The sequence below is a fragment of the Schistocerca serialis genome, chromosome 3 (assembly GCF_023864345.2).
Source record: "Schistocerca serialis cubense isolate TAMUIC-IGC-003099 chromosome 3, iqSchSeri2.2, whole genome shotgun sequence".
Taxonomy (NCBI): domain Eukaryota; kingdom Metazoa; phylum Arthropoda; class Insecta; order Orthoptera; family Acrididae; genus Schistocerca; species Schistocerca serialis.
The window spans coordinates 796,615,974-796,642,296 of NC_064640.1; the positions used below are offsets into that span (position 1 = coordinate 796,615,974).

A 26,323-nucleotide genomic window follows, 5' to 3' on the forward strand; every position below is an offset into this window, starting at 1 on the left:
AAGCACTTAAATGTGAATTGCAGAGTAATCATGTAGATGTAGATGTAGATGTAGATGTAGATGTGGTGTCTCCGTTTTATCTGACTCTGAGGCGTTAACACGGCGGTGCTGTCGTTCTGGCTCCTCTTGCCGGCTAATAAAATGCCCTTGCTCCTTTGAAACATTGCAACGACATTTTGTGTTTAACACAGAGCACTGGCGCTCAGGCTGAAGATGAAGATTAGTATGCAATCGTTTCCCCTTCTCTCGGAAGCTAATTTCTGACGGTACAAAATTCTTACAACACCAGGATTCGAACGAGCTACCTCCGCGGGGGTTAACACAAGACTGACCTCGCTTCAGCCACTGTTAGCAGGGAGGCTTGCGGTATCTTGAATAGAGCACGGGTGACGTGTCGCTGTGCGCCGGAGCCACGACATACAGCTGGCGGCAGATAGCGGGACTTGATGGCGAGCGATTAGTAGCACTCCGGCCGTGCCAGCGTTGTCCTATCAGCACATGTTACGTGGACTTCTGGAGCAGAGCCGGCGTCTTATCTGCTCACGCTTCTCTTTACGGGCACCTTCAATCGGCGTAGTGTACACGGCATGTTTGTAAAGGTGTTCGCTCTCGTCCTCATCTCTGCGCTGCTCGTTACTTCGCAGGTAAGTTCTCTCGAATAACATGTCAACATTCCATTTGACCTTTCCGCTGTATCTATGGAGCGTCACGACAATAGCAGGAAACATATCTTACAGGGTATGAGGTTAAGCGTGATTTTCCTCAGCATTCTAAGCTACATTTGCAGCAAGTACCTATTTTCAGATTGTATCGAACATTCAACGCAAAGGTGAAATGGTAACTAAAATGTTGCTGGTACTGACCAGACAAAAATAACTACTTGCATGATGGACCAACGTGTTGTTGCTGTTGTTCATGCTACTGCTTAAAAGGAACGATTTTTTCCTTAACCATAATTATCCCACCAGTGATTAGTCACAACTGTATACACGTGCTGTTATTTGGAGCGCATGGTGATTTGTCAGCATGATATATCACGATCTACACATTGGACCCGTAGAACCTTGTATTTTCTGTGTGTTTCGCCCATATAAAGAAATAATATAACACAAGGAAGCCCTTATGTTCGCATGATACTTCATTTTCACCACAACTTAAAATCTATCATCTCGATGTATATTTAAACTATAGTGAGATAATGATCTACAATGCAAAAAATGTAATTTTGCGAAATTTTCACGTTTGTACGTAAAGGATAATTTGAAGTTTTTGGTTACGAGTTGATAGCCACGACGACTGTTTTATTCGGCTATGTTCTAATCGGTACAATAGATGGACGACACACATTCCGCGGCCAGAAAGTTTTTGGAGGCGTATGTGGGCTACGTCCGAATGAAAAAGCTTTCTTCAGTCGTAATTACGTACAAAATATTCATTTATGTGATCACAGTTAAGTGAGAATGTGATACTACTAATAGTAATACTTACCTGGAGTTTTTAAAGCACATCTGCGAGTCTCCAAAGTAAATTATTCCCGAATGGTCTCAATCAATTTTTAAAGAAATGTTTAGTGAAAATGACTTACAATAACAAGAGGAAGATAATTCTCGTAATAAAGAGAGAGAAACCTATAGTACCCGGTCCGATGACAAGATAAGTGGCGAACCTCCGAAGATCATCAATCGTATAAATTTTTGGGAGTAATAAATGGCTCTGAGCACTATGGGACTTAACATCTATGGTCATCAGTCTTGGGAGTAATACTAACAAGCGATATTAAATGAGAGGAATCCAAAAATCAGTGTTACGAAGGTGAATGGAAGATTTAGATTTGTTGTAAGTTTCCTGGCGAAACGTTGGATGGATGTGTTAAGAACATCACATAAAATACGTTAGAAGTTACGAAGTGGCTTAATAGCCCTAAATTGAACGAGTTCAGTTGGCCGTTGTAACCCACTCGAAAGTCTAACAGAGATGCTCACGGAATTTAAAGGTGAATCCTTGGGAGAAACACTACGTTTCACTCGAGAAACTCCGTTGTGTGTAGAGTAGACTACGGAAATTCTACCTCTACAATTGTATAGCTCAAGTAGAAATCTTAAGAATCTTAAAGATTAAGGCTCATCCAAAGGAATGTAGGTAGTCATTTTTCTGTCGTTGAATGTGCGAATGTGATAGGACTCACTATTGGTAAGAAATGTCCTCCGCTTTACACAGCCCAGTTGGTTGTTGAGTATGTACGTAGATGTACATATTCAGTGCAATACTTACGAATAAATCTTAATTACTAATGTCGGAGGGTCGACATATTTATTCCTTCCTAGTGGCTCTTGAAGTATAGTTACTGCAGCACAAGCTGCAGAAGTAATAACTACACAGTCCTCTTACAGTTGACCTTGCCTATAGCACTGTTGAACTTCTAAATCATAGTGATTACTTTTGGCTGTTTAAAATTGCCCGTCCGGGCATGCAGTGGGAGAGGGGTGGGGGGAACTTTCAAAAAGCTTTCGGATCTTTGTTAAGTGAGATACACCAACATACTGCCCTGCATAATATAGTCCATACTTTATTTAATCTAGTTGTCAGGAAGATAACCTTCAGTTCAAACATGTCGTTCCTATAGAAATATTAGAGGAAAGCATCAGTGGATCTACCGTTGTCCTAGACTCGCTAGGCACATGCTTTATCGTACGACCTCCTACAATGTTGATCGAAAGTAGCAAGGTTGGCGCAAAATGGAGGGAAAGCAAATGCTGCAGTCACAGTGAAAACTTTAAGGATCTTTGGCTGTAAGCGCAACACTGAATGTTCCCTAAATTCAAGGTACCACTAAAGCTATATTTAGCAATTTTTTTGCAAATCATTATGAATATTTTAGTTCGTCATAGGATACTTAACCCGTTCGGAGTGTAAATTGTAGATTTACGTCAGAGACCTCGTGAAAACTTGGACAGAATGAGAGTACGTCGCACGTAGAGGCTCTCGATATAAGGAAATGTTTCCACAGCTGTTCCTTGTTTGCTTCGGCTGTGCGGCGCTCACACGAGTGCGGCAGTTCAGCTACAGGGAGCTATTTGAGAATACAACTGCACTAGTCATCAATAACAGAGGCTGAAACTTCATGTAGTGTGTCACGGAAGGCATGGTGCATTACAGGTACGAATTCCTAATATGTAAACTGAAGTGTTGGCAGAAGAGCCAACACCGTGTTGCTAGAGGAGGCCGAAATGTACGCTTTTAAGCTCACGCAGATTGGCGTGAGGTCTGGAACATTACAAGGAAATGAGAACTTAGAAAAACGGACGCAGTTGCTGTAATACTTCACTTTAATCCACAATTGTAGAACATCTCTCTTGACTGTACATAATTTCCATTTTAATATACACTGGTAATGGCGCCTTGCTAGGTCGTAGCAAATGACGTAGCTGAAGGCTATGCTAACTATCGTCTCGGCAAATGAGAGCGTATTTGTCAGTGTAGCATCGCTAGCAAAGTCGGCTGTACAACTGGGGCGAGTGCTAGGACGTCTCACTAGACCTGCCGTGTGGTGGCGCTCGGTCTGCAATCACTGACAGTGGCGACACGCGGGTCCGTCGTATACTACCGGACCGCGGCCGATTTAAAGGCTACCACCTAGCAAGTGTGGTGTCTGGCGGTGACACCACATAAACACTAGCTGATACAGCCAGAAACTGTTAGTGAGGGTGCTAGACAAGTACGCTTTGAGAACGACTGTAACCCATTGTTGATACTCCTTTACGTAACTGAGGCCTCTAAGACACACTTGTGACGGCGCTCGACTCGGAAGTAACTGTTTTGAATCTTCATATCAGAAGGATTTTTCAATGTCAATATTTGATCTATGAGTTAAATACAGATGGTGTCGTAACATTCTTGATCAGACTTTCCAGATACGTCCTGCATTAAATTCTAAACCACTCTGCAGCGCTTGTGGAGTGAACTACTGAGGTATTTTGCAGGTGATCCGTTCATCAGAGGGGATCTTGAAACGCATTGGTCTCCTCAGTGGCTTTAGTACTGACCAAACGACGTAACGCATTATTTAGCGCACTGAACTCGTATTCGGGTGGATGACGGTTGAAAATCCCGTTCAGCAGTCCAGAATTACATTTTTCGTGATTTCCCTAAATCACTGAAGGCAAATCTGAGACGCACACGGCCGATCTCCTCACTCAATCTGAGCTTGTGCTTCATCTGTGATAATTCGTCGTCGACGGGACATTTAACGCTAATCTTCCTTATTTCGAAAGTAGTAATCTATGTGCTGGCGCCGGGTTTCACACACGTCTCTTCTGTAATTATCGACACCTACCTACACTAAAGAAAGCCTTTCCGATTTAGGATGCCAAACCCTGGAGGATATCATCTGCAACAGTGTCATTTGCATTTACTATGTTTGGTGCAGTAGCTACAACGTCCACTTTTATGTAGGTGAAGCTTAATGCTGGGTATTAAAAAACTGACAAGTTACTTTATGTGTGTTATTGATTTTACGTAACGTGCGCAGATTTGCAAAATGGCACATGAAATATTGATTCCGTACTGATACGGCACAAAAAATACGTCTATGAGTGTCGGTTTTCTGTATGAGCGAGGTGAGTAGATCATCGATATCTAGGTACTACAGTACCTATGAAGAGATAAGCAACACACATGGCAATATGCAGACCAATTTCTCATAGATTCGTAGAAATGTATCCGCTTTTAAATTAGCATTATCAATTTCAAAGTACAGATACAGATTACCCTGCCATATGTAGAAAATCATATTTTAGAAGTTACTGATCATAACAACGCCAACAGTACAACACGACCAGAGCGTGAAACAGATACCAGTCAGATAACAGTTTTTCGAATGTTTTTCCACCATCATATATACCATCGTTATATCCAGGTGTCATCCGGTAGAAAATCTGTAGATAGTACATTCGCATATTATTCCATCATGATTGTTTGTGAGCACAGAATGGTACCCATTTTTGTGGACAAACAACTTTCTGTACTGGTAATTGAAAAATTACCACAAACGGCGATGTTTCGCCAGTGCACGGGCATGACTATCTGAGAAAATCATTAGGCATGCCACAGAATGCGCTAGCTAGTATGTTCCAAAACGCCACACATAAGAAGGGGATTTTTCCGGGGGTCATATCTCGGGTTCTATTGATGACAGGGAGGGAAGGTCAAGTGCTTTAGATAGCCTCTGGGCTAGGGACAACTTGTATACACAACGGAAAGATCATCTTACTGTAACTATCCTGCAGTACACGGTTGACTTTTGAATATTACATACTACCTTCAGCTTAGGCAAATGGTACAACTGGTTGGTTCTTTTTGCATTAGATGTGATCTATAGTGTGCCTTAAGGGGCTTATCGAAGTACCATTTAGTTCATGGGCGGTTCTTGACAAAACCCGAACTACATGGTTTTTGGGTACCAAAAACGAGCCGTGGATTCGAAGACGGCGACGCACAGCAACTGACTGAATTTTTACGATATATTCTTACTATACTGATAGCGAACAAACTTGAAAATTTACTTGATAGCCCAGTCAACGAAGACCAAAAACGATCAAATAGGGGAAAGCCTCGCGTAGTGGCAAATTTTTGTACATTGGTGGGAGGGTGTGTCATAAAGAACGCACTAAAAATACCGACCGGTGGGGTGTGAGCATAAGGTGGGAGGGGGCGGGGGTATTTAAAGGTTATTTTTTTATGTTTTTCTTTAGTAATTAGAAAATCGCGGCTTCTAGAGAAAATGTTTTCCAGTACTGACTTAAGGAAGGCATTTGACACCGTCCCGCACGGTCGTTTAGTGAGAAAAATACGCTCAAAAAACGAAGGATTTATCAGAGTGGATGGGACGGAAATTGGTAGACGTGATTTACATGTGCAGACAAACAAACTATTACTATTTCAGAAAAATTGGATGATTTATTCAGGATAAAGAGCTTCACAAACTGAGCAAGTCAATAACGCGTTGGTACACCTCTGACCCTTACGAAAGCTGGTTAATTGACATGGTTTCTGGATGTCCTACAGTGGCAGTATGACAGGAGACAGTGGCAGTTAAATGTTGCGCTGAATTAGTGAGTAAGAATGGGCAAATGGGAGTGGATGAGTCTGAGTGATTTAAGAGTGCAGCGATGGGCTAGTGGATGTGAGCGAGTTAACAGTTTGGGGAGATGGTGGGAGTATCTCCTGTCTCTCAGCTAGCCTCTGTCCTACTACTACACTCTGTCACTATTTCCCTCTTGGTCTTTCTTACTGCTTCTATCTCATTCATTCCTTCCCGCTGCTTCTGTCTCTTGTCAGTGTCACTACCTCTCTTCCTCGTTCTCATTTTCGTAGACTCCGTCTCTCATTATCACTAGCTCTCATCCTACTCTACTTTCTCATTCTCGTTATTCCTCTCCCATTAGCACTTCTTCCCTCCCTCTTTTTCCAGCACTGTTCTGTCACGGTGAGCTATGTTCCACTGCCATTGTCTCCTTCGCTCTTCCTATGCCGCAACCACTGCCTACTATCTTCCAGTGTTTATTACTTTTCCTTCTCTTTCCCACTGCCACTGCCTTCTTCTCTCTCAGCATAAAAAGCGCTAAATACCAAAATTTTAGGGAAAATTTTTAGAGGTGCTAAGGACGGTAGAATGAGTCCACTGATACCCCATTTTTCAGTCGGTCTTTTAAAATAGGTGCATCAAGCATTTTTTGTGCTCCGATAGGAACATTTTTCCTCTGGTGAAAATATTGCTCGAAAAGTATGGAGTAGGGCGATGACTCGTATTGGAAACAGTCGGGATTTTCCTTGAGATGTATTTTCTTGATAGCTGTCTTTGGGATTCTACCATTTTTCGCAAACTCTTCAAATTGGGGTTAGCAATCTCTGTATTGTTCAGTGTCTGTATAGTGTAATGCAATGGCCTTCAGCCATTCATGCATGTATGTCTGAAGGAAAACACTGCGGACGGTCTACAGTCATACTAAATTGAAGAAATTTAATCGCAAATTGCTAAAACGATTCTACACTAGCTGTACAAATGATTAGCGACAGATGAAAAACTGTACCAGAGCGGAACTAGAGCCCCGATTCTCCCTTTAACGCGAGTTGTCAACTTAACCACTTTGGCTATCCATGCTCGCTTCCGAGACTGACGCAAAGTTCCGTTTGCCGCTGTGTCTATGTACCATACTGGCACGTATTCTGGTGATTCCCGCACGGGGAGAAACATTGTTACTCTCGTCGTTTTGCCTTGCCGTAGTCTGAAATACAGGTTGATAATGTCCGTATTGAAGTTAAAATCTTCTGGGTTATTGGGCCACGTCATGTTTCTTCTAAAATGATCGACGTTTCGACCCCTCTGCTGGGATCTTCCTCAGAATCTTCTGGTGTCCAGCCGGCCGCGGTGGTCTCGCGGTTCTAGGCGCGCAGTCCGGAACCGTGCGACTGCTACGGTCGCAGGTTCGAATCCTGCCTCGGGCATGTATGTGTGTGATGTCCTTAAGTTAGTTACGTTTAAGTAGTTCTAAGTTCTAGGGGACTAATGACCACAGCAGTTGAGTCCCATAGTGCTCAGAGCCATTTGAACCATTTTATGGTGTCCACCACTACAAGAATAGCTAGTGTTCTAGCAGTAGTGGACACCAGAAGATCCTGAGGAAAATCCCAGCAGAGGGGTTGAAACGTCGTTCATTTTAGAAGAAACATGACGCGGCGTGATAACCCAGAAGATTTTAACTTCAGTGACAACTGCCACGAAAGCCTGCAGACTTACATAATGTCTGTATAGTTCAATGTCTGTATAGTCTAAAGTAACGTCCTCCAGACGTAAAATATGGGTCGCTCTGCGAAGCGTGCACGGATAGCCAAAGTGTTTTAGGCGACCGCTCGCATTAAGCGCGAGATCCTGGTCTCACTTCATCTCCAACACAGATATCCATCTGTCGCTAATCATTTGTACAGCTGGTGTATAATAATATTTGCAGTTTGGGAATACATTTCGTTATTAAAATTCAGTTACAGATTCTGCAGAAGAGATATCGCACAGGAGTTTTTTTGTTGAATAACACCTATAGCGCGAAGCGAAACCGCAAGAGCTGTATGATGAACACATTCAATCACTGATGATAAAATGATGATACAAATCGTCGTGGAATAACAGTTACGTTATGTATGATTCATTTTTGCGGTTTAGGATTTCGTAACAGCAATTTTGTCAAACGTTCCTATGTTCTTAATTGTACGTAGCTAGATAACAGAAATAATACACATCTTTTACCGACGCACTCATCGACACATCAGCAGAGAAGTCAGTAGGACGAATCTTTTTTCTTTAGGCTCAAGGTTTACCTATTATGGAGTTGGTGACAGAGACGTACACATATTATCACAGCTTGTTACCCTAATGAGCGGAGCCATTGACTGTGCTACTTGTTTCTTAAATAGAAAAAATACTTTATGAAGAATAGGAACGTTGGAGGTGTGTGCTTGGGAGAAAACCCATTCATGTAACACCTACAGGTCATATGTAGATCTGAATGATGGATCGCTACACTTCCCTGGTTTCTTAGCCTACGATTTAAAGTACATAACGCATCCTGAGATTTCGTGGGATTGGTTGAATATGCAAAGACAACTGCAGTGGATTTAAATAGTGCTCTTTAGTCCAAAGCAAATTTTAAAGTTATTTGCACATAAAGTACGTTTAGTTCTATTTTCGTTTTTTTATGTTGCTTCATGTGGGCTATGCCGTGTTTGCAGTTAAATTAAGTTAGACGGATACATGAGTTTTGGAAGCAGCCATACGACATGAATCAATGCAATTGTTTGCTCCTGTGGACTGTACTTAATGTAATGAGTTTCTGCGTAATTAAATCTTTGTCTCATGCTTCCTTTCAGGATGTGGAAACTGAATCTGAAGAAGGAGAGCCGGCAAAAAATAAGATATCAAAAGAGGTTATACTGCAGAAGATAAATGAAGAGAAGCGTTTCTTGATCGATAACTTTGAACATGTGCGCGCCATGACGGAGAGCTTCGTGGAGCAGATGAAAGAGTCCGTTCAAGTCTCGTTGCTGAAGGAACTTAATCAACTGGTAAGCAACAGACCTTCTGCAAGGCTTATGAAACTGATAAATAAGTCACTCTCATTCTAGAATATACTTCTCGTCTTTCAAATTAAGTCACTATGTGACAAATTGTGGCACATGTCCTCGCTAATGGGAGTACCTTTGGAGAAACGCCAATTTCTTCAAATGCTGTGTACGTCGGATATCCATCGTAAGAATAATATATTCCATTTTTTGTGTTTATATAATTTTTCACATCATGCTTTTGTGATGTGTCGGTGGAGTCAGTGCACGACTATTCGTTGGGTCTCCCACACCATGTAAAATGTCAACTATAGCTGATTTCTAATTTCGTTTTAATCTTACATTGGTGCGATAGTCTGACACAGCTAAAACGTGCGACAACATAAATAAAGATTTGGATAATGCACTATCAAGCCCTATTTGAGTACCTCGTTCAACGTGAATAGACATCAACTTTGGGGCAGCCGTGGGACGGATCACTCTGTGTTTGCATTGTTCCACAATAAGTAGCTACGTTGACGGCTTAATCTATGGCATTAACGATTCTTGTTTCACACGCAACAATTAGTTACACAACATAGTCTCCCATCATTTATGGTGTCCTTCTAAATAATTGTCATACATTTATCAACCAGTAATGGGGTTCGAATACCAATAGCTGAAGGAATTCTTTGCCTCTGAAACGCTTATGGCAACACATTTTACCCTCCTGCATCATATACTATTTTAGTTCCATAAATACCTGAAACACAAAAAGCAGTACAACGCTAGAGGACAGTATCGATTTGTAGAATGACCTGCAGAGGATTGATGAATGGCTGTTGACCTTGATCATCAGTAAATGTAACATATTGCGCATAGACAGGAAAAGAAAGCTACTGATGTACAACTACACTGTTGATGAGAAACTGCTGGAAATAGTATCTACCGTAAAATATCTCGGAATAACTATCCAGAGCGATCTTAATTGGAGTGGCCACATGAAACTAATGTTATGAAAAGCAGATGCCAGACGAAGATTCACAGGAGGAACCTTAAGGAAATGTAACTCATCCACGAAAGAAATGTCTTACAAGGTACTTGTTGGACCCATTCTTGAGTATCTTTCATCAATATGGGACCCTTACCAGGTATGACTGATAGAAGAGATAGAGAAGATCCAGAGGTTTATTATTGAAATTTCCAGAGAGTACTTTTCAGGGAACAGTCGGACAACATATAACTTCCTCCAACATGCATCTCGCAAAATGACCGCGACAAGAAAATTCGAGAAATTAAAGGTAATACACATGTTTACCGACAAGCATTTTTCCGACGCACCATTCTCGAGTGGAACAGGGAATGGGTATCAGTTAGTGGTACCCTTCACCACACACCATCAGTTGGCTTGCGGAGTATGAATGTGTTTGATTTGATCACTGGTTTGGATTATTCTCCGAATAGCTACTGCAACCTAAATCCATTTTAAACCCTTTACTGTATTCATCACTTGGCCTCCCTCTACAACTTTACACCATTCTCTCTCTCTCTCTCTCTCTCTCTCTCTCTGTTATTTTCTTCCTCATTTCGATTCAGTACCACATTTCAAAAGGTTCTGTTCTCTTCTTGTCTGACCTGCTTATCGCCCACGTTTCACTTCGCTACATGCCAACACAAATTCTGCTTCAGAAATGCTTTTCGTACTATAGTCAGTCTGCATTTTATATCTTCTCTACCTCGTCCATCATGAATTATTTTGCTGTCCATATAGTAAATCTCATCTGTTACCTTATCTCAATTCCTAATATAATTCCTCCAGCATCGCCTGACTAAATTTGATTACATTCCACTGGCCTTGTTTTACTTTTGTTATTTGTCTTACAACCTCTCTTCAAGACATCCATTCCATACAGCTGCTCTTCCAAGCCTCTTGCTCTTCTGAGACAATTACATTATCATCGCAAACTTCAAAGTTTTTTTCTTCTCCCTGAACTTCCATCCCCTCTCCATATTCCTCTTTGGTTTCTTTCAGTGTTTGCTAAAGGTACAGATTGAATAACTTTGTGGATGGGCTACAACACTGCCTCACTCCCTTCTCAATCACTACTATCTTTCCATTTCCTCAGACTCTCATAACTGCAGTCTGGTTTCCGTACAACTTGTAAAGATAACCCTTCGCTCCGAATACTTGACCTCTGCTACCGCCAGAATTTCGGGAAGTGTATTCTAGTCAACACTGTCAAAACCATTCTCTAAATGTACAAATTTTGTAAACGTAAATTTTCTTTCTTCACTCTATCTTCTAGGATAAACCTTAGGTTCAGCATTGCCTCGGATGTTCCTACATTACTCCGGAACCCAAACTGATCTTCCCCGAGATCGGCCTCCATCTGTTTTTCCATTCTTATTTAAATAATCTACATTTATACACATACTCCGCATAGCATTGTATTTACATGGCGCACGATACTTTGTGCCGTCCTGTTCTACTCGCAAATGGTGCTGGGTAAAAAAGATTGTATGTATGTCTCCGTACGAGTCCTAAGTGCCGGCTGCTGCGGCCGAGCGGTTCTAGGCGCTTCAGTCCGAAACCGCACTGCTGCTACAGTCGCAGGTTCGAAACCTGCCTCGGGAATGGATGTGTGTGATGTCCTTAGGTTAGTTAGGTTTAAGTAGTTCTAAGTCTTGGGGACTGATGACTTCAGATGTTAAGTACCATAGTGCTTGGAGCCGTTTGAACCATTGAGTCCTGATTTCTCTTAATTTGTCTTCACAGTCCCTAGGCAAAGTGTACGTTGGTGGCAGTAGAATCATTCTACAGTCAGCTGCAAATGCCTGTTCTCTAAATTTTCTCAAAAGTGTTTCACGAATAGAATTCTTGATTTCTGAGGTATTTCATCTGTCTCACGCATCTTGCACACCAGGTGGAATAGCTGAGGGTTTTCCATGGATATGAAACTCTTCTCGCTTTCTATAATATTACCTTCAAGTTAATTTCCTCAGTATAGCCTCCACTTTTCAGCTCTTCCTTCTTCCCTAAGTACTGATTTTTCCATCTGATCTCTTGACATTCATACAGCTGCTTCCCATTTCTCCAACGGCTGGTTGGTTGGTTGATTTGGGGGAAGGGACCAAACAGGATGGGGAAGGAAATCGACCGTGCCCATTCAAAGGAACCATCACGGCATTTACCTGAATCTCCAAAGGTCTGGGTAATAATTCTACAGGCGGTATCTATCTTTCCCCTAGTTATATATGCTTCTATAGCCTCGCTTGTCCTCGAAACATTCGTGCTTAGCTATTTTGCACTTTGTCAGTCTCATTTTTTTGACGTCTGTAATACTGTTCACCTGCTTCATTTACCACATTTTTATATTTTCTTCTGTTATCAATGAAATTCAACATCTCCTCTGATTCTGTGATCTCCAAGGATTTCTATTAGGTCTTGTCATTTTACTTATATGATCCTCTGCCTCCTTCAGTATTTTATCTCTCAAGGCCACCAATCCAGCTTCTATTGTATTTCTTTCCACTGCTTCAGACAATCCTGTTTGGATTTGTTATGCCTCTGTGGCATTCGCAACAGCTTCTGGCTGTTTCAGTTTATCTAGCCCCCATCTTCTTAATAATGTTCTGTATGTAAAACCAAAACAACAAAAATTGTGAGAAGTCGAGCATTCCGGATAGTTAGCCCACAGGACTCTCATACGAGTGGATGATGGATCAGATCTCACTCTGCGCATACTGCTTCGGTTTTTCCGAGGCATGGCTAAATCATCAGGTAAAGCAAATACCGAGATGGTTTCTTAGAAACGACACTGTCGATTTCCGTCCCCATCGCTTCCAAAGTTCGTCTTCGTCCTCTGTCTCTAAAAATCTTGTCGGGACGCTGCTCTCCCAATCCTCCCTCCTATTCTTGTGCAAACAGTTTTCAGCTACGAATTTATGATATGTAATAACCAGGGAATATTCACCCATTTCTGTGAAATATGTTTCTTTGCATTTCTACCCAAACAGGTTTGTTTTTCTGTGCCTCCATCACTGGTTCTTGGCTTTATCACGGCCAAAATTTTGCTTGAAATGCTGGGTTTGAAGCTGCGAAGAGTTCCAGACGGCAGAATTCTAGCTGGACCCTTCTGCAGTATATATTATTAAGGGAAGCCACAATTGTTGTACTTCGTCTCTAATGATATCGCCATCGTCGGTACGTAAAGCACCCACAGTCACATCAAACCACTTATCGATTTGTCATGAGGGCAAAGTTGCCATCAATATGGCATATTAATGACATTTCGTGGAAGGACAGTATAAGATTATGCAGAAATGGACCGGTCGGTGGAAAGCAGAACTATTAAGAAAAAATTGAAAGTATTTGTGAATGAAATAGGTGGTGCGAGATTGATCAGTGAGATTATTCAATTAATTAAAGAAATAAAGTGAGACGTAATTTCCTTGATAAAAAAATGAATTGTATTCTGATCCATGAGAAAAAGCAGTAAGCTTTGAGAATATATAAAAACAAATGCTTAGCCAAAGCGAGCTGCATTTTCCAAAAGCCGGGAAAAACTGAGCCTGAAGTGGATATTACGAGAAGGATGAGCAAATGACACACTCGGTGTAATATATACTTTTGAGTCATGAACAGACTGTATATGAAAGAACATGTCAAAGGCACAGTCTGTACTTGGCCGAATAATTTGTGGATAATGAACTCGGCAAATACGCTCCAAAGTGAACTGATAGTGAGAGAAAAATAGCTCTTTATATGGAGACTATCACTCAAGCTCCTATAATGGACTAATCATTGTTATGAACTTTTATATCTTCATAACTTTTAACATTGCAGCGCGTCAGCAATCGTGAATAAACAGGTAAGCTGAAACAGTCCGCGGCCCACCGAACGTTGGCTGGGGTGAGGAAGCACGCTTGTGACGTTTGAGCTAAATGGTTCAAATGGCTCTGAGCACTATGGGACTCAACTGCTGAGGTCATAGGTCCCCTAGAACTTAGAACTACTTAAACCTAACTAACCTAAGGACATCACACACATCCATGCCCGTGGCAGGATTCGAACCTGCGACCGTAGCGGTCGCTCGGTTCCAGACTGTAGCGCCTAGAACCGCTCGACCACTTTGGCCGGCGACGTTTGAGCTATGTACAGCTATTGACATGGTACACACGTACCGTTACTTTACATTTTATTAGAGTCTTTTGCCCTTTTGGGCGTTCTGTATTAATGTTGGACCATGACCCTTTAGGCAGTTTGTAGTTTTAGTGTGTTCCGAAGAAGGCGTGGTTATCCGCGCCGAAACCTCGGTCAACCTAGGCTTTCAGTTTGCAGTCAAGGCGGATTCTTTATAATCATTAATTTTATATCTTCAGTGTTATCTGAAATTCGTACTGATGGGATGAAGTACGTACATCATGATGGGTTTCATAGCGTGATGTTGCATGGTCGTTCCGTAAGTAACTGTTATTAGAAAATTCGCTTATTTTAATTACTATAATAACCCTGTTTTAGTTACGTGATCGGTATTCTGCAAAAATTGTGAAAGCCACGAAGAATGTTACTGTTACTGTCCAGACGGGTAATCGAAACGCAGTGGTCTCGATTGTAAGATTTATTGCTGCACAGAATATTTCACTGCTCTGATAGGAATAGGTAAGCAAAAGAAAATTTAAAACTCAATCATTGCTTTATTTCTTACACGACTTCCATCTCTTTTGAAGAGGTAGACCGTAAAGTGCTGACTTCAGTTCTTATATTTTCTTCTTGTCACTTCCACAGTCAATAAATAAAACGAGTTTCTTTGTCCCTACATTCCTTTTAGAGATGAGGATATAACAAAGTGAAACACAATATTATTGAGGTGCTATAGTATCACGTGTGTAAACCTCAACACTCTAACATTATCCATCTTGAAGATTAGAGGAGCGGTTGTGAAGATAATGATCAACATTATTTAGCATACAACACACAAATGTGGGAAATGTAATTGAAAGCCATGCGTTTAGAGTGTCAGGCTCCCATTATCTGGCTGCATGCCGTCAAATTTTCATGCATACGTACTTAAATAGCACCAATTAGTCATACAATAAAAACACAATAAAAGTATTTGGATATAAATTCCACGTCTTACTTTAAAATCAGCAACACCTGACTCTCTTAGTTTTGTAAACAGAAACCTGCTTTTCTTGCTGCAATGTATTTTATTTATTCCAGACGCGTTTCGCCTTTTACTTTAACGTATCTTCAGTGGAATCTAGAATGATACAGTTTTGTATTGACATGCGATATTTATGGATTATTATTCATGTCTCATTTTTTTAAAGTAATAAGTGATTTCTTATAGTTTTCCGCGTTTTTAGTTGGCATCTGCGTTTCCTCTTATCTGGTCAGACGCTGGAGGTCGCACTGTAACTTCACTTACGAAACATAAGCAGGTTCTCACGTTATGAACTTTTTTCTTCACAATTTTCGTATTGTTTGTCCTCATTGCTGTGGAGCACTATTAGTCTTCTGTCTATAGTTGTAGATATTTTACCAAAAACTATGATTTAAGGTCGTAATTACTGTGTGCTTATTTTGTGTCTCATCCCGTTTGGTTTGTAAACATACGTTTACAACCTAACGAAATATATTCTGAAAACTAACGTCTATTCATTTCTTTTTTGTTTGTCTCTCTCTCTCTCTCTCTCTCTCTGTCTGTGTTATATATATATATATATATATATATATATAACAAAGTTTGAGCTATGTACAGCAAATGAGCAAATGACACACTCGGTGTAATATATATTTTTGAGTCATGAACAGACTGTATATGAAAGAACATGTCAAAGGCACAGTCTGTACTTGGCCGAATAATTTGTGGATAATGAACTCGGCAAATACGCTTCTAAAACTTATCGTGAATGACCACCGATACACATGCATGTATGCACACACACACACACACACACACACACACACACACACACACACACACACACGTGTGTGTGTGTGTGTGTGTGTGTGTGTGTGTGTGTGTGTGTGTGTGAATATGAATGTACTATCTGTGAGAGAGGGGTTGAAAGTTTTGGTGTTCAGCTGATTTGAGATTTGGCTTGAACGTTTTGTCGGGGATTCATGGACAAGTGACTGGAAAGAGGTTGGGTGGTATTCTTATTACGATAATAGGCCTCTGTTGGAGTGTCACTTAATTATTTTATCTATTATTGCAAAGAATGTCATGTGTACTACATAATTAAACAGGGTTTTCTTTTCTGCTTTGGTTTTCTGCATGTGGCAGTTTTCTTACAAGGTTAGGATGTTTTTTTTAATTGTTGATTCTAATTATTTTCATGTCTTCTCTTTCGAGGCTAGTTTTTGATTGTGTTATTTTAGGTGTTCTACAACTGAGGGGTGGTCTGTCCCATCCTTCCAGACGTTCATGTGTTCTCTGTATTTGACATCAAATGTGCTGCCTGTTTGTATTTTGTATCTGCCATCACAGATGTTACACTGTAATTGATGTGTACATGTTTTCTGGTATACATCTATCTCTTTTGTCAGTTTTGGGATGTATTTTCGAATAGAACTATCTGTTTGCATGCTATGTTTACGCCTTGTATTTTGAAAATGTTGGTGTTTTTATGTGTGAGTTGGTGTATGCATGTCATTGTGTACCTTCTTATGTTTTCTCTTATATTTTCCTGATTATTCGGTGTAGTTGTTACGGTATTGAGTGTTTGTGATTGTGTTTGGTCCTGTTGTATTGTTGTCTGTGGTTTTTGTTATATGCTTTTATTGTATTTTTAATTGCGTTGTTTGCATTTATAACCATTTTTTTGGTTATTTGCATTATTATGTCATGTTCTTTTTGGTAGTTTTCTTTGTTGAGTGTCACTGTGTTGAGTGTATGGAGCATGTGTCGAAGTGCTACTTGCTTTTGTAAGTGTGGGTGGTTTGATGATTGGGGAATGAGAATGTCAGTCATTGCGAGTTTACAGTAAATTTCAAATGTATGTTTATTGTTTCGTTCTTTGATTGTTATATCCAGAAAGTTAATTTCGATATTATGTTCTCTTTCGATTATGAATTTTTCATTTTTATGCATTTTGTTGCCGTCAGTATGTAATTTTTCTGTTTTTGTGGTTTGTGGTTCATCTATTAAGCAGAGGATGTCATACATACACCTGAATCAATATAATATGTTGTATTCTTTTGCTACTGTTTTTTTGAAAATGATCTGTTTAATGTGGTTCATAAAAATATTTGCTAAGGCTCCTAAAACTGCGGAACCCACTGGTAATCCATCTGTTTGTAAATCAAATTCATTATTGAATTGGAAGTAATTTTGTTCTGTTATGAGCTATATTAATATGAGCATTTCATTAATCTGTTCATTGAGTTGACTATGTGTTTACAGGTTTTTGTCTACGATGTCTATTGTTTCTGGTACTGGTATGTTGGAATACATGCTTTCTACATCAGATGACGGGAGTATTGCTGTGTCTTGGGTTTTTATATCTTTTATTTGTTGTATTAGCTGTGTGACGTTTTTAATGGGTCTGTCTTCTTGTACTTCAAAATTTTCAAATATTAATTTTAAGATATGTCCTGAAAGCTTGTAAGTGGGAGATTTTTCTGAAATGCAGTATCGGCATCGCAGGGAGATTCCATTTTTAAATGTTTGGTAGGCTTCTGAGGACAGTAAGAGGGAGATTCATTTGTGTCAGATTTCCTTCATTCGTGTTATACAGTATGGTATCTATATTTTTCTGAATGTTTTTTACTTTTGCCTGGAATCTGTTTTGTGGGTTTGATTTTAATTTTGTGACGTTATTTTGGGAGATGAATTCTTGAGTTTTTTCAATGTATTGTTATTTAAAGTTCGAGTCTCGGTCGGGCACACAGTTTTAATCTGGCAGGAAGTTTCATATCAGCGCACATTCCGCTGCAGAGTGAAAATCTCATTCTGGTATTGTTATTTGTCTATACGTACTACTGTTTACCCCTAGTCTGCTTTCCAAATGATGACATATTCATTTTGAAGTTTTTTGCTAAGTTTTCTGAGTGTTGTTTTTGTGCTGTTATTTCTTCGTGTTGGCTCTGATATTATGGATTTCTTCTTTTACTAGTTCTCTAGTTAGTACAAAGTTACCACTTCTGTTTCTCTCATATGTCCCCTTGCCAACATACTTTTTGCTTTTATAATTAGATTCCCTGTGTAATCTTCAGCTATTTCTGAAATTTCATTATATTTTAATCCTTTCTCCAATGGGTTTATTTGTGTAACTGTAAGGTTTACTAATCTTCGGTAGAATTTGTGTGTGTGTGTGTGTGTGTGTGTGTGTGTGTGTGTGTGTTGTGTGTGTGTGTGTGTGTGTGTGTGTGTGTGTGTGTGTGTGTGTGTGTGTTCGTTGGTTGTGTTTAGAGTTATTGTGTGGTGACTGAAGTTTCTTGAGTTAACTAATCTTTCTTCGATGAACTGTTTCCATTCTTTGTACAGCAGTTTTTGTGTGGCTTTCGGGTAGATCAGATGGGAGAAAACATCAATATTATTAATGGTGTTTCCAAGTTCCAAATGTGTCTTATATAACTCGTAATTTAGCTCCTCTTTTGTAATGCATAGGAATTTGATTTCGAATACTGACCACAATTTCTGGGCAGCACACATTGCTTTTTGAGCGTTGAGTGAACTGTTTCACTGATCCATACTAACGTCCATTCTCCAGTATGCTCCTTTCTTGTAGTGATAACACCTGCCACATCTGCTTCAAACCATAATAGTAGTCTTACCATGCACTGGCTAATTTTGAAAACAAGCAAGGGCACTGTAAGGCAGCTATTGTGTTTTGAAACAGACGTGGCCGATGTTACCACTACGGGAAAGTTGCACCCTGTTGAATGGATTTTAATATGCAGAACTCTGATGATGTCCCATATGTCCTCCACTGGAGACAATCTGGTGATCCAGAAGATCAAGGCCATATGTCGACACTCTGTAGGGTCCGTTGAGTTACAACAGAGGTATTTGGACGAGCGTTATCTTGTTGGAAAACACCCCTTGGAATTCCGTTCATGAATGGCAGCACAACAGGTCGAATCACTAAAGTGGTATACAAGTTTGCAGTCGGGGTGCTTGAGATAACCACAGGAGTGCTCCTACTGTCATACGAAATCTCACCCCTGACCATAACTCCAGGTGTAGGTTCAGTGTGTCTAGCACGAAGACAGGTTGGTTGCAGGTTTCCTTCTGACCAACACAGAACCATCACTGGCACTGAGGCAGTACCAGCTTTCATCAGGAAACGCAAACATCCAGTGAGCTCTCACTTGACGCCACTGAAATAGCAAATGGTGGTGGGTTGGGGTCAGAGGAATTAACGCTAAAGGGCGCCTGGCTCGGAGCTGTCCTGGAAGTAATCGATTTGTAACAGTTCGCTGCGTCACTGTGGTGCCAACTGGTGCTCTGCGATGCGCCAGAGCTATACGCCGAACACGATGGTCTTCTGTGTCGGTAGTGCCACGTGGTCGTCTGGAGCCCGGTCTTCTTGCGGCCTACATTTTCGTGAAGACCTCTGCCAGCAATCACAAACAGGGTGTAAATTTTAAACTGACAAACCAGAATAACTAGGAAAATAAGCTTCATACGACAAAATGTGTAGAATCCAAAGTTGATTATTTTCGAAGGAGACATCTTCTGCTGCTATGATCAGCCCGCCATCCCAGCTCCCAGGGGATGGGGCGGGAGGCTACTTTAAAACTTCAAATAGGAACTCCAAATTTTTACTGCAGAATCAGATTCTACATAAAAAATTACGTTCATTTTGCCTTAAACATTTGTTTTGATTCTTGGTAGTTGGCGCTGTAATTCAAGAAAATCCATGTTGTCATTTTTGCGTGAAAAATGGTTACGGATGAATAAACAATATTCTCTGCCTCGTGATGATTGGGTGTTGTGTGATGTCCTTAGGTTAGTTAGGTTTAAGTAGTTCTAAGTTCTAGGGGAGTGATGACCATAGATGTTAAGCCCCATAGTGCTCAGAGCCATTTGAACCATTTTTGAATAAACAATACTTATTTACTCCGTAAATTTTGATTCGCTAAAACTAAAACTCTCCCTCTTTCCCCATAGGGTGGGGTTTGAGAGAGAGGAATTAGAGTTTTACAAATGTTGACTCAAACAGTTGGGAAAAAACTAATATTTGGGTCAACATTTGTAAAACTCTAATTCCTCTCTCTCTCAAACCCCACCCTATGGGGAAAGAGGGAGAGTTTTAGTTTTCGGGAATCAAAATTTACGAAGTAAATAAGTATTTTTTATTCATCCGTAACCATTTTCCACGCAAAAATGAGAACATGGATTTTCTTGAATTATAGCGCCAACTATCAAGAATTAAAGCAAATGTTTAAGAAAAAATGTACGTAGTTTTTTATGTAGACTCTGATTCTGGAATAAAAAATGGAGGGGTTGGGGTGGCGGGCTAATTTTAGCACCAGCAGATGTCCCCCTCGAAAATAATCAGCTTTGGATTCTACACATTTTTCCGTGCGAAGCTTATTTTTCGAGTTATTCTGGTTTGTCAACTTAAAATTTACACCCTGTGTAGTGGGTACATTACTGCCAAATTTTTCTGTAGTATCGCAGACAGAACAACCAGCTTCTCGTAGCCCTATTACACGACCTTCTTCAAACACAGTGAGGTTTTGATAATGGCGTCTTTGTTACCATATGTAGAAACACGCCGATCAATTTTCATTTGTGTCGCACAACTCCTTCTTGGTGTTGAGATTTTTTTCCTTTCGTGGGTATAGCGTTCTGTGTATCCACCTAAACCCACCCCACGCAGACAGTCTCTTCAGAAGGCACACCTTTCACTGATGGTAGATATATGGTAACGAGTTCTGGTTTCTCGGAAGATCAAAACACATTTGCTATCACTGTTCCATATAAAAGAGATCTCTTTCCTGAAAGGAAACTGCCTTACATTTACCACAAGTCAACGTGACATGCCACTTCTAATGCTTCTCTGAGATTCGGGTAGTGTGCGGTAGTCATGTAGCTAGGCACCTTGGATACAGCCACATGCATGGAACCTTTTGTGTGTGGTGCTCAACGCTGTCACACCCTTTGTGATTATGCGAAATGTAGACTGTAGTTGTGCTGAGGTCGGTGTCCTTCCATCATAACACTTAAGAGCAAACATGGTACATCACCGCATATCTTTGGCTGTGCATCATTAAATCTGTGATCGGAAGTTGCTGTCAAAATCTATGAACAATACAACGAATGTTCAACTATTCAGCGGCTTATGTATTGTATTAGGCCACCATGAAAAGTACGAACAACCGTCCAAGCTGCTAGTTTGGCAAATGATTCATTAGAGCCATTCACACAAAACGTCTTGCGATAAGCTCACGGTTGTCTGTTATGTATACATGACGAAATCGGATTGTGGAGCTGCTGCTACGTATGATGTATTTCTGTGCAACGCTGCTGTTGTAACAGTATGTTCACATTCTTGTTAACTGCTTTACCACTTACAGAGTTGGAAAATTCTCTATATGCAATCCTAATACTTGTATATTATTGTTTTCCTTTTTTCTAAAAAAGAAAATTAACTGTTAGAGCCTTCGTCTAATACTGTAATAGAGACCCTCCATTTAATGCTTCTTTGACCAACTTTATTACATGGTAAAGCTGCAGTTCTTATTTACAGGAATTTTCTTAAATTTCATGGCACAATGTCAGTACTAAGATAGCACTAGACGTCAGATATCTATTTACACAGTTCTCGTAAATTTAGCTGTAGTCGTTCGTGGGCTGTGAGATGTTGATAATGACATCTCACATCAGATATGTTAGATATTAAGTGAATCTGGTGGCCAGCATATGAACTGGAATTCAACATAATTCTTCTCAAATTACTGTAGTACGATTGTTGTATTGTGTAGACAATTGCTGTATATCAATGGAGGGGGTCAAACTGAGGTTGGAAATGCCAGCAACGAAAGGATGCAACCGTTAGAAATAATACTGATGAAGATCGTAGATTTCACGGCGCCTTTTGAAACTAAAACTTGTGCTTTTGGGAATCCAGATGATTATGATCCTTACATTTGTACGTTCCACAGTGCACGTGCCTAGAAAGTGTTGTTATTGAAGACAGAATATCCACACAGAAATGGCTCTGAGCACTATGGGACTTAACAGCTGTGGTCATCAGTCCCCTAGAACTTAGAACTACTTAAACCTAACTAAGCTAAGGACATCACATACATCGATGCCCGAGGCAGGATTCGAACCTGCGACCGTGGCAGTCGCGCGGTTCCGGACTGCGCTCCTAGAACCGCGAGACCACCGCGGCCGGCTCCCACACAGAATAACCTATATCAGGTAACCACTTCATAAAGTACACTATTTTCGTTGAAGATATTGCTATGCTTTTCTGACATAAGCGACAGTGTCACTGTGTTATGAAATGCACCTGTACTATGTGATCAAAAGTATCCGGACACCCCCAGAAACATACGTTTTTCATATTAGGTGCATTGTGCTGCCACCTACTGCAAGGTACTCCATATCATCGACCTCAGTAGTCATCGTGAGAGAACAGAATGGAGCGCTCCGCGGAACTCACGGACTTCGAATGTAGTCAGATGATTGGGTGTCACTTGTGTCATACGTCTCTATGCGAGATTTCCACATTCCTAAACATCTCTAGTTCCACTGTTCCCGATGTGATAATGACGTGGAAACGTGAAGGGACACGTGCAGCACAAAAGCGTACAATCGATCTCGTCTGTTGACTGACAGAGGCCGCCGACAGTTGAAGAGGGGCGTAATGTGTAATAGGCAGACATCTATCCAGACTATCACACCGGAATGCCAAACTGCACCAGGATCCACTGCAAGTGTTGTGACAGTTAGCCCGCCAGGTTAGTCGTGCGGTCTAACGCACTGTTTTCCGGGCGTGAAGGCGTGCCGGTCCCCGGCACGAATCCGCCCGGCGAATTAGAGTAAGGTCCGGTGTGCAGACCAGTCTGTGGATGGTTTTTAAGGCGGTTTTCCATCTACCTCGGTGAATGCGGGCTGGTTTCCCTTATTCCACGTCAGTTGCACTATGTCGGCGATTGCTGCGCAAACGCTTTCTCCACGTACGCGTACACCATAATTACTCTACCACGCAATCATTGGGGTTACACTCGTCTGGTGCGAAACGTTCCCGAGAGGGATCCATTGGGGGCCGAACCGCACAATACCCCTGGATTCGGTGTGGGGCTGCTATGAGGTGAGTGGACTACTGTATCCTGTTGTGTTGAGTACCACTGCGGCGAGGCGAGGACGAAAGTTGGGTTTCAAGGTCGAGCGGCTGCTCGTAAGCCACACACCAGGCGGTAAATGCCAAACGACGCTTCGCTTGGTGTAAGGAACATAAACAATGGGCGATTGAACAGTAGAAAAACGTTGTGTGGAGTGTCGAATCACGGTAAACAATGTGGCGATCCCATGGCAGGGTGGGGGTATGGCGAATGCCTGGTGAACATCATCTGCCAGCGCGTGTAATGCCAACAGTAAAATTCGGAGGCGGTGGTGTTACGGTGTGGTTCAAATGGCTCTGAGCACTATGAGACTTAACATCTGATGTCATCAGTCCCCTAGAACTTAGAATTACTTAAACCTAACTAACCTAAGGACATCACACACATCCATGCCCGAGGCAGGATTCGAACCTGCGACCGTAGCGGTCGCGCGGTTCCAGACTGAAGCGCCTAGAACCGCTCGTCCACACTGGCCGGCTGTTACGGTGTGGTCGTTCGACACGATCTAGCACCTGTTCATAATGCACGGCCTCCGGCGGAGTGGTTACACGACAATAACATCCCTCTAATGGACTGGCCTGCACAGAGTCCTGACCTGAATAGTGTAGAACACCTTTGAGATATTTTGGAACGCCGACTTCGTGCCAGGCCTCACCGACCGACATCGGTACCTGTCATCTGTGCAGCACTCCGTGAAGAATGGGCTGCCATTCCCCAAGAAACCTTCCAGCATGTGATCGAACGTACGCCTGCCAGAGTGGAAGCTGTTATCAAGGCTAAGGGTGGGCCAACACCATATTGAATTCCAGCATTATCGATTGAGGGCGCCACGAACTTGTAAGTCATTTTCAGCCAGTTGTCCGGATAATTTTGGTCACATAGTGTACCTGCCGTGAAGCTCGAGTTATACGAGTAACAAATTGAGGCGAACAACGTGCTCCAGAGCGCTTGCTTTCATAAGCATTCGGTTTCACTGTCAGGTGCTCCAGTGACTACCACCTACACTGCTCTACAAACGAGTAAACCTCCGCTCCCATATTGCTGAATAAGGCATATCCCTCGTATTTTGTAGTCTATTAGTTGTCCCATCATTATGTATCGTAATTCAGTAGATAACAATGATGGCAACTGTAGACAATCAGAAAATCTCGCCGTCTGACCGTACTTGTTGCTCATCCAGTATAACCTGCCAATCGTTAGAGACCCTTAAACCTAGAACTATTTTCCATTTTATGCACGCCGAGTCCTAACGATTTCTGTATAATCCTGACATCTACAGGATGGGTCCTCGTCCGGGCTGACCAGAGCCGAAAAGTGCCAAGAGACGAATGGTGATCACTTTCTGCATCTACTATAGTCAGGTTAGTCCTGTATTTCCTTTCGTCTGCTGTGTTACTTTGTACCCTGGAACTCTGTTCTCTCGGCCACTTTTATTTGCCCCACTCTGTATTATGTTTCTATTAGACTGTGCCTAGCAATACTCAGTTCCACCGTAGACAGACATTCGTTATGTTTTGGACAAGCGTTATTGTTTCCTAGACATACAGTAGAAAAACAGTAACTTCTCATCTGGAATATTCTCAACATTCAAAATGTGTAAATAAATTGCCTCGGGCAGCTACACTTATTCTTACCACGAGTCAGTCTACAAGTTTGAAAATACGTCTAAAGCAGTGTTACGGATGATACTCTTTGATAAAAATCGTGTAGAGTTTCCGGTGGTCGCTGGATATTTCGGGGCCTCACTGAAAAACTTGGCGGAATGATAGGTCACACACAGATTATTTTTGGCTAAGAGACGTATTCCTCTTAACATACAGTTTGAGTTAGTCGCATGAGCGTCTGTCAGATGCTGAGAATGTGTAACAGTGACTGTCAAGCACATAACGCACGTGGTGAGAATAGAGCATCTGTCCAGACCAGCCCCAGCGCAATGGAAGAGAGAGTAATAAAACTAATCATTTTATTATGATCACAGACACGAGCACCCAATAAAACTGTGAGTGAATTGAGACCAAACAGAGTCCAGTCGGTCAACTAATTAACAAGTCGTCAGTCTTAAATACTCAATTATTACTACTAAACTAGTTTTCCCAGGTCCGCAGGCGCTGCAGAGCTATTGTCTACATGGAGAATCATCGGTTGCAGGGGGCAGGATAATTTTGGCATTCCCCGTTTATTTAATATAGAGGACGCTCAAGATGGCGAAATCCAGCTTGTTTCCCTGGCCGTTATTTCGAATGCTCCTTGAAGCCACATGGTGACGGAGACATGAAAATTCTCCTAACATCTGGGAATCCGCGCCATTTCGGAACACCCAACTTGAAGGCAAGAACTCGGTCGTTCCAGACGGCCAGAACAGCGGTACGTTAACAAATCCAACTATTGTTAGGGTGGCCAAAATGATCTTTTCGTACACTGCGAATGTGCAGTGCAGCTCGTCGAACGAGTCTTCAAACAGCTCGGAGAGCAGCTCTCCATCGCTTTTCGTTGCAGTTACTAATAGTGTCGACGTCGCGAGGTTCATCGTGCAGCAGTTACCGCCATTTTGTGTCAAGTGTTATGTTCCATTTCTTTGGGAGCAGCCTTGTGTTACGCAGGTTGACTGTGTTGTTTGCAGTTACGAAGCAGGCTGCAAGTAAAACTGTTGCGGCCGGCCGGAGTGGCCGAACGGTTAAAGGCGCTACAACCGCACGTCCGCTACGGTCGCAGATTCGAATCCTGCCTCGGGCATGGATGTGTGTGATGTCCTTAGGTTAGTTAGGTTTAAGTAGTTCTAAGTTCTAGGGGACTTATGACCACAGCAGTTGAGTCCCATAGTGCTCAGAGCCAAAACTGTTGCGTCTGTGCTGTCGTATATTTACGCCGCGAGGTACCGGCGCTGCAAATTGACATTTATCGTGGTAAGATCTATTGTTCGAC

At 41.6% G+C, this 26,323-nt stretch overlaps 1 protein-coding gene across 1 annotated transcript in view; it reads left to right on the top strand.

The window, feature by feature from the left end:
* Positions 1 to 430: 430 nt before the first annotated feature.
* Positions 431 to 26,323, top strand: part of LOC126469587 (uncharacterized) — a 53,463-nt gene continuing 27,570 nt past the window's right edge. The window contains exons 1-2 of the mRNA XM_050096705.1: positions 431 to 644; positions 8,920 to 9,114. Coding sequence (XP_049952662.1) covers positions 588 to 644; positions 8,920 to 9,114 — 252 coding nt within the window. The 5' untranslated portion in view covers positions 431 to 587. The remainder of the gene's footprint in view (positions 645 to 8,919; positions 9,115 to 26,323) is intronic.